Source organism: Macaca fascicularis, chromosome 11 (assembly GCF_037993035.2).
Source record: "Macaca fascicularis isolate 582-1 chromosome 11, T2T-MFA8v1.1".
Taxonomy (NCBI): Eukaryota; Metazoa; Chordata; class Mammalia; order Primates; family Cercopithecidae; genus Macaca; species Macaca fascicularis.
In genome coordinates this window covers 120,076,645-120,092,506 of record NC_088385.1, presented here as the reverse complement: position 1 = coordinate 120,092,506, position 15,862 = coordinate 120,076,645, and the positions used below count along the sequence as shown (strand labels likewise).

General features: G+C 56.3%; 2 protein-coding genes across 4 annotated transcripts in view; one reads left to right on the top strand and one right to left on the bottom strand.

Moving 5' to 3' along the window:
* Window positions 1-7,287, top strand: part of DDX54 (DEAD-box helicase 54) — a 27,282-nt gene extending 19,995 nt beyond the window's left edge. The window contains exons 13-20 of one of the 2 annotated variants that reach the window (XM_005572317.4): window positions 110-340; window positions 424-497; window positions 1,856-2,080; window positions 2,862-3,004; window positions 3,091-3,204; window positions 3,898-4,002; window positions 4,393-4,505; window positions 6,671-7,287. In XM_005572317.4, coding sequence (XP_005572374.3) covers window positions 110-340; window positions 424-497; window positions 1,856-2,080; window positions 2,862-3,004; window positions 3,091-3,204; window positions 3,898-4,002; window positions 4,393-4,505; window positions 6,671-6,903 — 1,238 coding nt within the window. In that variant the 3' untranslated portion in view covers window positions 6,904-7,287. Of the gene's footprint in view, window positions 1-109; window positions 341-423; window positions 498-1,855; window positions 2,081-2,861; window positions 3,005-3,090; window positions 3,205-3,897; window positions 4,003-4,392; window positions 4,506-6,667 lie in introns of both variants that reach the window. The other variant, XM_005572316.4, reaches the window with a different exon arrangement.
* Window positions 6,504-15,862, bottom strand: CFAP73 (cilia and flagella associated protein 73). Of its 2 annotated transcripts, XM_005572318.4 has the most exons (8): window positions 15,681-15,862; window positions 13,556-13,661; window positions 12,688-12,792; window positions 12,176-12,376; window positions 10,953-11,174; window positions 10,164-10,322; window positions 8,089-8,177; window positions 6,504-7,079 (listed from the first exon to the last, which is right to left on the bottom strand). In XM_005572318.4, exons 1-7 carry the CDS (start codon window positions 15,734-15,736, stop codon window positions 8,100-8,102), a joined length of 927 nt encoding a protein of 308 aa, XP_005572375.1. In that variant the 5' UTR covers window positions 15,737-15,862; the 3' UTR covers window positions 6,504-7,079; window positions 8,089-8,099. The 2 variants fall into 2 exon arrangements, with proteins under 2 accessions (XP_005572375.1, XP_045221952.1); XM_045366017.2 differs by lacking the exon at window positions 10,164-10,322.

Here is a 15,862-nt window from a genome sequence, read left to right as displayed (position 1 = left end):
CCATTTACCTGTGATTGTGGAGCCAGGGTGAGACCCAGGAATGGTGGTCGGGCAGCGGACAGGCGGGCTGGACTGAAAGACCCCTGACAAGGTGCTGTGTGGGGTGCAGGTGCGGCCGGTGTGGATGGCATGCTGGGTCGGGTGCCACAGAGTGTGGTGGACGAGGAGGACAGTGGCCTGCAGAGCACCCTGGAGGCATCGCTGGAGCTACGGGGCCTGGCCCGCGTAGCCGACAACGCCCAGCAGCAGTATGTGCGCTCGCGCCCAGCGCCCTCACCCGAGTCCATCAAGAGGGCCAAGGAGCTGGACCTTGTGGGGCTGGGCCTGCACCCCCTCTTCAGTGAGTCCTTCTACAGGGTAGGGGTGGCAGGTGGGTCTTGCTGACCCCACCCACAGCCTGACACCTCACTGCTTTCCCACCAGGCTCGCGTTTTGAGGAGGAGGAGCTGCAGCGGCTGAGGCTGGTGGACAGCATCAAGAACTACCGCTCCCGGGCGGTGAGTGGGGCCGGGCGGAGACCACGCTCTGAGTCCTGGCTCAGTGGAGGCCAGAGACAGATGGCCCGTGGCCTGGGGTCACACAGTGACAACGGTGGTGCCATGACTCAGATTGCAGTCCTGACCCCCAGCAGGACCCCAGCAGGGATTTTCATCTGAGCTTATATCTTAACCTGCAGCCTTGGCTCTGACAGCCTCTCTTGAGATGCCCCTTGTTCTGGAACCATCCCTGCTGGCCCACAGCAGGTGGCATGGGGCAGCCATTCCCTAGCACTTAACAGATGGTTCACGAGGGGAAGTGACATGCTCCCGGTCTGTTAGAGGCCTGAAGAGCTTGTTTTCCTGAGCTTCCTTCCCTCCTTCCCAACTGTTGACTCCCATTAGGCACCCCATCTTGTGCATATGGAAGGGGATGCACAAAAGGAAAAACCTACTCGGGAATGAGTAAGCTTGCCAGCCAGCTGGGATCAGGAGAGGAGCTGTCATGGTTAAGAGCGCCAGTTTTGAAGTCAAATGGACTTGGGTTAACAAGCTATGGTTTTTCCTAGCATGTGACCATGGGCTGGTTACTCACCCTCTCTGGGTTTTTGTTTTTGTTTGTTTTTGAAACAGGGTCTTGCTTTGTCACCCAGGCTGGAGTGCAGTGGTGCAATCATGGCTCACTGCATCCTTGACCTCCTGGGCTCAAGTGATCCTCCTATCTCAGCCTCCTGAGTAGCTGGGACTACAGGTGCATGCCACCACACATGGCTAATTTTTTTATTTTTTGTAGAGATGAGGTCATGTCATGTTGCCTAGACTGGTCTCAAACTCCTAGGCTCAGGTGATCCTCCTGCCTCAGCCTCCCAAAGTGCTGAGATTACAGGCCTGAGCCATGGTACCTGGCCTGGGTCTCTCTTTGTGTTTTTGTTTTATTTTTGAGATAGAGTCTCGCTCTGTTACCCAGGCTGGGGTGCAGTGGTACAATCTCGGCTCACTGCAACCTCTGCCTCCTGAATTCAAGTGATTCTCCTGCCTCAGCCTCGTCAGTAGCTGGGACTACAGGTGCCCACCACCACACCTGGCTAATATTTGTATCTTTAGCAGAGATGGGGTTTCACCGTGTTGGCCAGGCTGGTGTCGAACTCCTGACCTCAAGTGATCCTCCTCCTTCAGCCTCCCAAAGTGCTGGGATTACAGGCATGAGCCACTGCGCCTGGCCTGGGTCTATCCAATTGTGAAGTGCAGATAATGAGAGTGCCCACCTTGGACACTGGGGAAGACTTGGGGAAGAATGCCAATAGGGAGCCCACCAAGTGGTAAGGGTGGGGTTAGGGGTAGGAGGCTGGTGGGCAAAGGACTGGGTGTCCCCTCCACAGACTATATTTGAGATCAACGCCTCCAGCCGAGACCTGTGCAGTCAGGTGATGCGCGCCAAGCGGCAGAAGGACCACAAGGCCATCGCCCGCTTCCAGCAGGGACAGCAGGGGAGGCAGGAGCAGCAGGAGGGCCCAGTGGGCCCAGCCCCGAGCTGCCCAGCACTGCAGGAGAAGCAGCCTGAGAAAGAGGAGGAGGAGGAGGAGGCGGCGGGAGAGAGTGTGGAGGTACAGGTTCCACCCTGGGGACCCTGGACCTGGGGTACAGGGAAGGGGTGGCTAAGTCGCAGCAGCCCATGAAGCTGTTCTAGGGGCTTTGAGCAGTGGATGGAGGTGGATGCTGTCAGCTTCCCATCTGCAGAGTCAGGGTATGGTTCTTGTCCACTGTCCCTCGTTTAAAACTGGGGCCAGATCTTTAGCCTGAGAAGCTGTGTACAACATGACACCCTCAGTGGGGTCCAGGGCATCACCAGCCACCAAACACATCAGGGCTTCTGCAGTGAGACGTGCGGGTCTCACTCGGAGGACCATGAAGTGTCCCATTCACCTGGTAGGTGGGTCTTGGGCCTGCGTGTCCCCCAGGATGTCCCTCTCTCATGTTTTGTTTAGACAGAGGGTTCAGTAGCCTAGAAGACCAGCTGGAGACCCCTGAGCTAGTCCACGTTGTTCAGAGCAGGCCAGGCGCAGAGAGGGGCAGGGCCGGCTGTTACACAGCCTGGAGCGCGGAGCTGGAATGGGGAGTTGGGTCTCCCCCGGCCGGCACTCTCTCCCTTACCTAGCTGTCCTGCCTCTGCTGGTCCCTGAGGCAGGGGTTGCGCTGTGTGTGCAGATGAGGAAACTGAGGGTCCCACAGGAGACACTGTCACCCAGCTAAGAAATGGCAAAGTGAAGCTTTGAAAGTCCCCGGGAAGCCACTGGCCCCTGTGGCCAGGGTGGTGGGTAGGGAGGCTGTGGGGACTCCCCAGGGGGCTACAGGCATGACGCTGGGCCTCGGTCCGTGCTTTGCCAGGACATTTTCTCAGAGGTCATGGGCCGGAAGCGGCAGCGGTCAGGACCCAACAGGGGAGCCAAGAGGCGGAGGGAGGAGGCCTGGCAGCGGGACCAGGAATTCTACATCCCCTACCGGCCCAAGGACTTCGACAGTGAGCGGGGGTGAGTGGCTGGCTGGGTCCTGGGTGGGGCAGGCAGGTCTGCTGGATCCCATCAATCCAGTTATGTCTCCCACCTTCCCTCTGCAGCCTGAGCATCAGCGGGGAAGGGGGAGCCTTCGAGCAGCAGGTGTCTGGCGCTGTCCTGGACCTGATGGGGGACGAAGCCCAGAACCTGACGAGGGGCCAGCAGCAGCTCAAGTGGTGAGTGAGCGAGTGACCCACCCATCCATGCCCCGGGTGAGTGAGCGAGTGACCCACCCATCCATGCCCCGGGTGAGTGAGCGAGTGAGCCGCCCATCCATGCCCGGGGTGAGTGAGCAAGTTAGCTGCCCCTCCATCATCCCTGCCTGGGGTGAGTGAGCGAGTGAGCTGCCCCTCATGCCAGCAGGCAGGGTGAACTCCCTGACGTCCTCACTCCCATCTGATCCTGGACAGCCTGGATTATGACCTGGCTGTCCCCCATGTGACCACTCACAGCAGGTGTGATGGCCCCTGGCTGTTCTGTCACCTTGATTTGATCACACACCACAGAGATCTTGACCCCGTCTATCCTTTTTGCTGGCAAGTCTTTCTAGACAGGGCTCGGGACCCATTTGTTCAGGAGGACTCTAGCGTCTAGCGAATGTATGTGACTCAACCAAGGGTCACAGCTGGGAAGGGGGAGGGGATTGGAAACCCTCCAGGAGGCCCTTGTCCCTGAGCCAGGCCCCAGTGCTGGCGGCAGTCCTCTGACCTTTATTGAGCGCCAACTGCATGCCAGACATGGCTGCACTGCTTTCTTTTAATGCTCCAACAATCTGACAAGAGGGTCGGGTGAGGAGACAGGCCCTGAGCGGGAACCGGCACTCCAAGCGTTTCCCTCCACGGCAGCCGTCCCAACTCCCTCTCCTGCAGGGACCGTAAGAAGAAGCGGTTTGTGGGAAAGTCGGGACAGGAAGACAAGAAGAAGATTAAGACAGAGAGTGGCCGCTACATCAACAGCTCCTACAAGCGAGACCTGTATCCTGAGGGGCGTGGCCGGGGAGGGGCGGGGCCGAGCAGCTTCAGCAGCAGCAGCTCCAATTAAGTGGGACCTGGGGGCGGGGCCGGGGATGAGGGGCCGGAGCTGAGCGGCTTCAGCAGCCGCATCTCCAATAAGTGGGACCTGTGCTGGGGGCGGGGCCCAGCAGCTTCAGCAGCAGCATCTCCAATAAGTGGGACCTGTGCTGGGGGCGGGCCCAGCGGCTTCAGCAGCCGCATCTCCAGTAAGTGGGACCTGTGTGCTGGGGGCGGGGCCGAGCAGCTTCAGCCGCGACTGGGATAACAGAACTGTGTCTGCTGGGGCGGTGTGGGGAGGAGCCTTCTCCCGTCCCAGGGGCTTCACGCAGCTTCCTTAACGAGGTTTCCCAGCTATCAGAAGTGGAAACAGAAACAGAAAATTGATGATCGTGACTCGGACGAAGAAGGAGCATCTGACCGGCGAGGCCCAGAGCGAAGAGGTGGGAAGCGAGGCCGTGGCCAAGGTGAGAGCCAGGGAGGGTGGGGAGTATGGGTGCACAGGTAGGTAGAGCAGTTATGGTCAGATTAGGGTAACACTGAGGCACGGGTGCAGGGGCTACTGCAGAGCCCCAGAGCTCGGTGTGTTGGGGTATGCTGCCAAAACCCTGGGTCCCTCCATGATCCCCCCACCCAACCCCCACACCCACAGGTTCCCCCTTCCTACTATCCTGGTCTCTGATGGTCACGAGCATCACCTGACAGGCGCTGGGAAGCACCGTGCCCCTCAGGTGCCTTGTCCCCGACCTCTGGCCACTTCACAGATGAAGCCACGGGGATGACTTCTGGTAGATGCCCTGTTCACCTAATTAAGCCTATTGTCTAAAATCCTAGAGAACTCGGGAGGTGGAACCTTGTGGGAATGCTGCTGTGTGGGCCATTTTCACCTGCAAAAATGGCATCTGCATGTGGTTCGACCTGACAGAGTGGGCATGAATTGAACCCCTGTGGCATCCTCAGGAGTGACGTTCTTTTTAGCAATGCTGTGGGGAAGTTCATGTCACCAAAGACGCAGTCAGAAGCAGCTTTGGTTCCGGGAGGAGGCGATCACGGGGGATGTTGAGGAAGATACTTCCTCGAAATGTGGGTTGGCAAATAGTACATTTGGTCATTTGAGGACTTCGACCTCTTTGATCTGGCCTGGGTCCCTCAGCCAGTAAAAGGCTAAGGTGGATTTGAAGCCGGCTCTGTCTACCAGAGCCTGTGCTTAAGGGCTGCTGTCAGGGAGGGGCTCCCACTTGCTGGGTGCGGGCAGGCTGTGTCCTGGAAGGCCACACATGACCTGGGAGGCAAGGTGACTGCGAATACCCATTTTACAGGCCGGGAAACAGGTGCCTTATGAGGGCTGTGACTGAACCTGAGTCACCCAGCTGCCCAAGGCTCCCACCTGGGGCCTTCCCTGGGGAGAGGGGAGTTTGGGACCATGTCCTGGGTCTCTCTCAGATGGCGTTACCCACTGCTGTGTCCCTCCACCTTCTGGGGCTGGTCACTGCCTTCTCTGGGTGTCTCTGTGAGCCTGCGTGCATTTGCCTGGGCCTGTTCTCTGTGGCTCCTCCCCCTCCAGCTCTCCCATCTGTGGGAGTGTCTCCTTGTCAGCGTGGCTGGGTGGGGACCACCCACACCTCACTTCTCAGCCTGTTTTTACCTGGGTGAAACAGCAGCTTCTGCTGTGAGCAGTGCCGTGCAGTGGGCGGGCAGGGGCTGGGGAGATGGGGGCGACCTATGGGCTTTGGGAGAAAGCAGCTGTTCTTCCTTTTTTGTCCTCATTGGAGGTGATAGGTCCTGCGAGGCACCCTGGCTCCACTGGAGACAGCTGGGAACACCCCAATGGTCATCCCTCTAGGAGCGCTGGGGAGGCTGCTGTTATGAATGGGGAGGAGGAGGAGGACACAGGACTTAGTGGGAGCCAGGGAGGGTGGTGCTTGCCTCCCGGAGAACTAGAAGAATGGACTACCTGATGCCCACCTGTCGGGCTAGGGCAGGGCCGCTGACCTCTGCTGCTGCTGCTTTGCTGTGTGACCTCAGACAAGTCCCTCTCCCTCTCTGGCCTTCTCTGATTCCTCTCCCACCTAAAGGAAGGTTCATCTACACCCTCTTTTCATCTAACAAGCCTAGAGCATGGTGTCCATGGAGACAGAGGCTGAGGTCTGTTTCGGTTACTATGGGGGGCCTCAGAGCGTGCAGTAGCAGTAGGTGTGCTGTGGAAACATACACTCCTTGGTTGGAGAATTTTTAATAGTAACAGTCATGCCTAAAAGGCTCTCACTATGGGCCAGGCCTTGTTCTGAGCACTTTATACCATGGAAATGCATTTTCTCTTCACCCATGAAGGAGGTGCTGTGATTTATAATTCACAGATGGGGAAACTGAGGCACAGAGCCGTTTACTGACTTGCCCAGGGTCCAAGAGGTCACAGCTGGGATTTGAACCCCAGCAGTTCTGGCCCCATGTTATTGACCACTCCATGAGGCTGCCTAAAACTTTATTAGCCACCTACTGTGTACAGACACTGGGCCACAGCAATAAGCACAGAACAGGAGTAGGGACAGGGAAGGAGTCTGCGAGCTTCTGGGAGGAGGGGATCTTGGGAGTGATTCCGACAGCTGAGCTCCCTGAATCCCTGTCCCAGCAGGTGCATCCCGGCCCCACACCCCAGGCACCCCTGCAGGCTGCGTCCGCCCGGAACTCAAGACCAAGCAGCAGATCCTGAAGCAGCGGCGCCGGGCCCAGAAGCTGCGCTTCCTGCAGCGTGGTGGCCTCAAGCAGCTCTCTGCCCGCAACCGCCGCCGCGTCCAGGAGCTGCAGCAGGGCGCCTTCGGCCGGGTCGCCCGCTCCAAGAAGGGCAAGATGCGGAAGAGGATGTGAGGACCGGGACCCAGCTCCGTGGCTCCTTGATTGGCCTTAGGGTGGGCATCGGCAGACGTTCCTGTGCACCACTGTGTGCCTGGCCCAGTGCTGGGCACTGGGGGCACTCCCTGCAGGAGCCATCGTCCGTGAAAAGGAGCACTGTATGGCCACGGAAGGGCAGCAGCTGCGTCAGCCTAAGACAGAGACATTTGAGCAGGGCCTTGAAGGGTGTGTAGGAGTTCGGCAGCAAAGCCAGGCAGGCCAAGACCTGAGTTGGCAACTCAGCTGCTGCTGCTTCCATGTGTTCTGGGTTCAGAGGTCATGGCTGCACCAGTCAGAGCCCTGAGTGCCTCAGGGTTTGGCGATGGAGTTTTTAATATAATAAATCTTTGTTGAGCACTGCTGGTGGGCCAGGAGTGCAGTCTACTTGGGGAGTTGGAATGGAGAGACCCAGGTACTAAAATCCCAGCTAATGTGGCGGAGGAGTTGTGGGTCTCCCCAGGGTAGGTTCTGCTGCTGTGTCCATTTAGCGATGAGGAAATTGAGGCTCAGAGCACAAGCCAGGTGCCGGAGGTGGGAGTTGGTCCGCCTTCCTCCCACCGGGACATGGTTGCAGCTGGGAGTGGGCTGTGGGAGGGGAACAGGATGTGCAGCCCGGGGGCAAGGGCATAGCTGCTCCCCTCTGGCTATGAAGAGGTTAACTCGGCCCCTCCACACCTGGAGGTCAGAACCTGGCCTGCCCTCTGTCTTCTCACCACCCACCCCCTGTTTGAGGTTCTGAGAAGGTCAAGGGTGGCCCTAGCAGCTGAATTCTCAGGCTGGGCCCCTCACCTGGCAGAGTCCATAGTGGAGGGGCCTTGGTGATCTCTCATCTAGCATGGACCCTGCTCTGAGACCTGACAAAGAGCTTTTTTCATGCCCCAGCCACCCTGGCAGGGAGGGCCTGGTCTGATCTCATTTTAGAGGCAGTTGCCCCACACATAGCCCCTTGACCTTCCCATCACCTCCTCATCAGGGCATGCACTTATTGAGTGCTTGCTATGTGCCCCTCATGGCAGGCCCACAGCACTCTGAACAGGCACAGCCCTCCCATCTTCCCAATGAGGAAACAGATTCAGGAAGAGCCACTCAGTCCACACCCCAATGGAAATGGGGGCCCTCCTATCTCAGGGTCTCTCAGGGATCCCCTCTCCCGCTACTCACCTGGGTCAGGGCTAGGAGGCAGGGGCCGCAGGCTCAGCCTGACCCAGGCCAGCCAGCATGGCAGAGAGGTCCTGCATGAACAGCTTCACCTGGGGGGGAGCCCAACACGAAGTCACATCCCAGCCCCAGAGCCACTGTCCAGCCCCTATCCCTCAACACGTGGGGAGGCCAAAAGGCAGGGTGGGGACTGGAGACCCCCTCATTAAAAGAACAGCAGTGATGGTGGTTCCCAGAGGCGGTGACTGAGATCCTAAACTGTTCTGCGTTTTAAAAGCCTCAGGCCAACCTTCCCAACTGCTGCGTGAGCAGACACCTTCACAGCTTCCTTGCTGCTGTCACCTGCACTGTCCAATTAGTATTTTCATTTATATCAATCAGCTTTATTTTCTTGTACCTGGATCAGTCATATTCATTGGTTTGTGATCTACTCTTATCTCCATGGGTGGCCGTCCTTTATTGTGTTTTAATTAACTTCTTTATGAATATGAACTTAATGAATGCCATGGATCTATTGTAAAAACTAGGACTTGAGGGTGAACTTACAACCATCTGTGGGCTCCCCTCATATTCGTCATTGTATCAACAACTGAGAAGGAAACTTTATCTCCACCAAAAATGGAGAAAAATAATTACCCCTTGTCCTAACTAGGGGGCAACTGGAAAAATAATGAAAATGCAATGAATAAATGAAGCTGTTACTGAATTCTGGCAGCCGCAGGACAGTGGGAGTCCCAGGCCCGGAGGCCAGGGAGTGTTAGGGGAGGTGGGAAAAGGCGTAGTGTCCTTCCATGGAGCCTTTCTCCTTGACAGGCAGAGTTGATTTTGAAAAGAGATGATCTGGTCCTAGTGCAGTGTTGTTTACAACTAATTAATTACAATCGGTTACAGATTTTGTTCCTTCTTAATTTCCACTACTCCACTTGGACTTAAAGAAAAGGGACTGACTTTTTCCTGTTTACGCCAAGCCTGTGTTTCTGCTAGTCTCATGTGCCACATGGTAACCAGGTAACAGGCCAGGCTGGGAAGAACAGTGGCATTGATGCATCCAACCAACTAGGAGGGGCGAAGCAGATTCCCAGGATCCAGGTCTTGGTGTTCGGTTGGAATCCTGGCCATTGGGCAGAACAGGAATGGGAATGGGTTGGGGAAAAGGTGGGATGCCTCCCTTTACTTTGCCTCCACTTCTCAAAGGGGCCACGCTTTGGGTATACCCACTAGAAACAAGAAAGTGTTTGAAGTCTGAAATCTCCCTCCATTGTAAACCTACGTCATGCTGAGTGCGGTGGCTCACACCTGTAATCCTAGCACTTTGGGAGGCTGAGGTGGGAGGATAACTTGAGGTTGGGAGCTTGAGACCAGCCTGGCCAACATGGTGAAACCCCATCTCTACTAAAAATACAAAATTAGCCAGGTGTGGTGTGTGCCTGTAATCCCAACTATTTGAGAGGCTGAGGCAGGAGAATCACCAGGAGGCAGAGGTTGCAGTGAGCCGAGATCGTGTCACTGCACTCCAGCCTGGGTGACACAGGGCTAGACTCTGTCTAAAAAAAAAAAAAGCCTATGTCACATTCTACGCTACACAACTCAACCTAACCCCACCCTCACCTTCCCTGCAGAAGCTGAGGCCTCTCTGTGCAGGAAGCAGGGAGCCAGAGGGCCAGAGATTAATGAAGAGTGAGTCTGGACCTCATGATTTTTTACAGTTGTTGCCACATGTGTGGGCTGTTGGATCCTGTGAGAAAAGAGGGACTCAGCACAAACCCTGGCCTTCCTGGTAGAGGGAGGGCATTGAGACCAGCCACTTTTTTTTTTTTCTTTTTGAGATAGAGTCTAGCTTCATCGCAGAGAGGGACATGGCTTTCTTCTGGCCACTGTCAGAGCCAAGACACACTCAGGAATCCATCCTAGACCTGGTGCCTGCGTGGTGATCGAGCCACGGCTGGGGCAAGGGCTCTGACCTTAGAGGGCCATGCTTAACCCAGAGAAGGTGTTGCTAACTGGGGGGTTTTAGGCACCTGATTTTTCCAAAGAGGGAGTGTTTGGGGGCTGGCGGTGCCATAAAGAGGGGCCCTCACCTGCTCTAGTTGTCCCTCCGTGTCCTCAACGTCCAGGGTGGGCGGCTGCCTCTGATGCTGGCACACTAGCTGGAACAGGTTGAGGACGGCCATCCTGCTGCGTCCCAGGAGCAGAGTCTTCTCCGCTGCTGTATTCTGAATCTGAATCCACTTGGATTCCTGGAGAACACCCACCCTGCTCCCAATTATGGCAACTGGCCAGAGGCGGGCTGCCCTCTCTTCACAGCCACATTTTTTTGTTTTTTTTTTTCTTTTTGAGATGGAGTCTAGCTTTGTTGCCCAGGCTGGAGTGCAGTGGCCTGATCTCAGCTCACTGCAACCACCGCCTCCTGGGACCTAGCGATTCTCCTCCTTCAGCCTCCCGAGTAGCTGGGACTACAGGCGCCTGCCAGTGGACCTGGCTAATTTTTGTATTTTTAGTAGAGACAGGGTTTTACCATGTTGGCTAGGCTGGTCTCGAACTCACGACCTGAGGTGATCCGCCCCTCTCGGCCTCCCAAAATGTTGGGATTACAGGCATGAGCCACAGCGCCCGGCATTCTTCCCATCCACTTCTGCCAGTCAGGCAGTCAAGTGCTCTCGGGAGAGGGTTGCAGGAGGCTCGTGCCGGCGGATAGGGCGGGGCCTCATGCCCGAAAGGGCTCGGTGATGCCTGAGATGCCCTCCTTAGTGCAGCGAACCCTCTGGGGTACGCATTGCCCCATCTGTCCTCATCAGCCCTGGCGCTCCTCCCCGCCCGGCTGTGGAAGCCTGGGGTCCCGAGCGCCCCCGACGGAGGGCGGGCCGTACCCACTGCAGCGTACGCTCCCTGGCAGCCTCCAGGCGCTCCTGCAGCTGCGCCCGCCTCTGGCCCTGTGCGAGCACCTCGTCCGGCCAGGCGTCCCGCAGCTGCTGCAGTCGCGCTCGCGCCGCCTCCAGCTCCGCTAGCCGCTCGCGCTCCCTGAGCCTCAGCGCCGCCTGTGTCTGGGCCAGGCCGTCGAAGCGCGCCACCAGTTCCGGGACCTCTTGGAACTAGAATTGGGGGCGGGGAAGGGACTCACATGGGCCTGCAGTCCCCTACCCTCCCCATCCCATCTGGCCGCCGGCGTTCCTTATTATTGGAATAATCTTTCTGGAAAGTGACTTAAATGTCAACCTCCGTTTGTTAGAGACAAGGTCTCCCTCTGTCACCTGGGGTGGAGTGCAGTGGCGCGATCATAGCTCACTGTCATCTCGAACTCCTGGGCTCAAGCGATCCTCCCGTCTCCGCTCCAGAGTAGCTGGGACTATAGTCACACGCCACCACGCCCGGCTAATTTTTTGTAGAGACAGGAGTCACTCTATGTTACCCAGACTGGTCTCGAACTCCTGGCTTCAAGCAATCCTCCCGCTTTGGCTTCCCAAAGTGTTGGGATTACAGGCGTGAGCCACTTGCGCCCGGCCAGAGTTAGCTTTCTTAATCTTCAGTTTTCCTAGCTGTAAAATGGGGTTGACAGTTGACAATAACAGGACTCACTTCACTGGACTTTGGGGAGGATTCAAAAACAAAACGTGGGCGGTGGCTCACACCTGTAATCCCAGCACTTTGGGAGCTGAGGTGGGAGGATAGCTTGAGCCCAGGAGTTCGAAACCAGCCTGGGCAACATCGCAAGACCACTGTCTCTACTAAAAATAATTAAAAAAATAGCCAGGCGTGGTGGCATGCGCCTGTGGTCCCAGCTACTTGGTAGGCAGAAGCAAGAGGATCCCTTGAGCCCAGGAAGTCGAGGCTGCAGTGAGCCGTGATTGCGCCAATGCACTCCAGCCTGGTGACAAAGCGAGACACTGTCTCAAAAATACTCCAAAACTAACAACCACAAAAACTAAAGCGTATCCCTGGCATACAGTGAGCACTCCATAAGCGATAGTTCTTGGCATGCCGCCAAGAACTCCAGTAGTTCAGCGCTACAGTAGTTCGCCGGGCCGAAGCCGTCCCTGAGCCACTCAGCGCCGCGCGGTGGCGCCGAGCTCCCAGCCTTCTTCCCGGGACTCACCCCTGGCAACAGCTCCAGCGCTTGCTCCAGCAGGCGCGCGCAGGGCTCCAGGCGCTTAAGCCGGCGCTGCAGCCGCGCGCGTTCCTGCCGTAGCTCCTCGAGCTGGGTCCGCAGACGCAGCGCCTCCGCCTCTCGGCGGCTCGCCTGGTGTCGCTCCTCCGCCGCCCTCCGCAGCGCGCGATTGCGCCGGGCCTCGGAGTCCTGGGGAGTAAGGTGGGGAGAAGGCGATTTTCAGGAATCGGGAGCTGGCGGGGAGTTCGGCACCTCCATCCTGCCCTGACATTCGCACGCAAAACCAGGGGCAGCCAGCAGGCCTGGCTCAGCAACTGGCTCTTCACCCAATTCCCCCGCCCGCTTTTTTTTTTTTTTTTTTTTTCTTCATCGGCGTGTGTTTCCCGCCGTTTCCTTTTGCATGACGAAAACCACTTCTTTTCTTTTTGTTAACTGCCGGGCTCCTATGGGGGTGTGAGCTGCTACCCCTAGACCCCGCCCCCCCCGGAGTCTCCACCTACCTGCAAAAACTTGTCAAAGCGGATGAACGACCCCTTTAGCTCCCGCTCCTTCTGTTCCAGCTGTTCCCAGCGCTGTTTCAGAGCTGCCATTCTGGTGCGGAACACCTGGGGGTGAGGAGTAGGTTGTCTATGTGGGTTTGGGGGTCCGGGTCCTCCCATGCTCTCAGGTTCACACTTAACCCCTTCCACCTGTTGTCCCTAATCTGTGGCTGCTCCCTGCTCAACCCATCCGTGGCTCCCATCACCCAGGGATGAAGCCGAAACACCCTCCTCCAGCCCCCGAATGCCAGTGTCCCTGTGCTTCCCTCAGGCCTCATCTTACCCTCTCTCCTCCCATACTCTGTCTTCCGGCCGCTTAACCACCTGTGTGTGGTTCTTGCCTTCCAGCCAGTCTTTGTGTATGGTTTTTCTCTGCCTGTTTTTCCTTCCTTATCCCTTTCGCCTTTGCTGGATAAGCCGACTTGCCCTTCAGCAATCCCCAAGACATTACTTCCTCCAAAAAGCCCTCCTTGACCACCCCCATGGGGAGGTAGGGACTTCTTTTGGGCTCCCACAACCCCTGCCCAGTGCTTCTTGCCTGTAGCAGTCACCACCTGAACACTTACTTGCTTTCCTCTCCAGACTGTGAGCCCCACAAGGGCAGGGACCATTGTAAGACCTCCAGGTCTTAATGCAGTGCCCAGCACATACTCAATGCTCACAAATTTATTTGCACCAACAGCTGGTCTCATTTGATCCCCATTTGACAGATGAGGAAATCAAGGCTTGGAGTGGTAAAATCACTTGTCTCAGACCTTGTCACTAATAAATTGGCTCCATCACTTCCCATCCGCTGGCTCACCACCTCGTTACAGTAGTCGGGGCTCACCTCCTTCTGGGCCTGCAGGGCCTGGTCTGCATCTACCAGCTCTTGCCTCTTCTCCAGGAGACGCAGCACTGGTGGGACGTAATCCTCAGCCTGCTCTGGCAGCTTTCTGAAGAGGCTCAAGTAGGAGGTAGGGGTGAAGGAAGCATGTTTCAGGGCCCCACATCTCACCACTGTGTCTGGAGTGCCCCATTAGCCACCTGCTGGCTGTTTAATTTTTTTTTTTTTTTTTTTTGAGACTTGTTTTTGGGTGTTGCTTTGTCACCCAGGCTGGAGTGCAGTGGTATAATCATAGCTCACTTCTGAGCTTAAGCGATCCTCCCATCTTGTCTCCTGAGTAGCTGGGATTGCAGGCGTGTGCCACCACACCTGGCTAACTTTTTTTTTTTTTTTGTAAAGATGAGGTCTCGCTTTATTGCCCAGGCTGGTCTTGAACTCATGGACTCAAGCAATCCTCCTGCCTCAGCCTCCCAACATGTTGGGATTACAGGCATAAGCCACCATATCTGGTTGAATTATTATTATTATTATTATTATTATTACATATTTTTTGAGATGGAGTCTCGCTCTGTCATTCAGGCTGGAGTGCAGTGGCACGAGCTTGGCTCACCGCAACCTCTCGCCTTCCAGGTTCAAGCAATTCTCCTGCCTCAGCCTCCCAAGTAGCTGGGATTACAGGTGCACGCCACCATGCCTGGCTAATTTTTGTATTTTTAGTAGAGACAAAGTTTCACCCTGTTGGCCAGGCTGATCTCCAACTCCTGACCTCATGTGATCCGCTTGCCTTGGTATCCCAAAGTGCTGGGATTACAGGCGTGAGCCACTGCAACCTGGATGAATTCTTCATTCATTGAACAAATTGTCCTGAGTACCTACTCTGGGCCAGGCACCCTTTTAGGACTGGGGGTGCAGCTGTGAACAGGACAGACAAAAATCCCTGTTCCCTCATGAGCTGGCCTTCTGCTGGGAGCCACAGAAAATCAAGCTAATAAATAATAATAATAATAAAGAATGACAGGACATGGTAGGCACTGAGATGAAAAATTAAGCGACTAAAGGAATCTTTCAACAGGGAGGAGGTGGCATCTGAGCAGAGACCTGGAGGAGAAGAGGGAGCAAGCCACGTGGACATCTCCAGGGAACAGATTCTAGGACCCTGGTGCAGCTAGGGTGGGTGCAGAGGAGGGAGGGAGGAGGGAAAAGATGGGAATTGGGAGCAGGGAGGGGCTGAGAATCCAACTGCGGTGGGCCATGGTGAGTGGAGACTTTGGCCTTGACTCTAAGTGAAGTGGGAGTGGAGCGGGGGGTTTTGGGCAGAGGAGGGGTCCTTCTGGCTGCTGTGAGGAGCAAGGACAGTGGGCAGCTGCAGGAGACCGGTGGTGGTGCCACGGGATATTCCAGAGATAGTGTGGTTCCAAGCAGGGCAGCAGTGGCGGGAGGTGAGAGCAGAACTGATGGCGTGGGGAGGGGGATGAGAAATGGGTCAGAGGTGACCCCAGGAACCAGAAGGATGTTACTGCCAGGGCAGTCTGCAGGAGAGCAGGTCAGGTGGGGAGACCAGCTCCCTGCTATGGCCAAGCCCAAAATGCCTGATACCTCTGCAGGGAGAGGCCCAGGAGGCAGTGGGGTTCTGGAATCCAGCGCCTCGGGAGAAAGGGAGAGCAGAAGGAATGACTAATGTGTAATCATCAAGGTTTTCCCAGCCATGGTCCGGGAGGAAATCCCCCTCCCTATTTTACAGATGCTAATACTGAGGTTGGGACTTGAGGCCATGCTGCTGAACATGAAGGAGGCACAGAACAAGCTTCCTCTGTTCCTCCTGAAAATGCAGTTTTGGGGGTGGATTGGGGAGCAGGATTTCATAGAATAATTCCTTCCCAGCTTGCTTTGAATGATTTAATCTCAGCCGGATGTCAGCTAGGGGTGGGGGATCAAGAACGATCCCTGAGACCACGGTGATGTCTTGGTTTCTCCCTGAGCCTCAGTTTCCTCCTCTGTGAAGTGGGGACAGTAACCCCACTGTGATCTGCCCAAAGAAGCCAGGACGCAGGAGGTGAGGAAGAAGGGATGGGCCAGCCCACGCATTCCGCCCTCTTTCTGGCCCTCCCTCCCTCTATGTCCCACTCACGTAGACAGTTTCTCTTGCAAAGCCAGTCGGAAATATTCCTCCCAGGGCACCGCCATCCTTCTGGCAATTGCCCCAGCTTTCTTTCCACCAGCTGGAGTTTTGCACAAGCCTAGGAGACCCTGGGGGTTCTGTGGAGCGTGGTGTGGAAGCCTGCTCAGCTCTCCCAGAAGGCAGCCACCAGC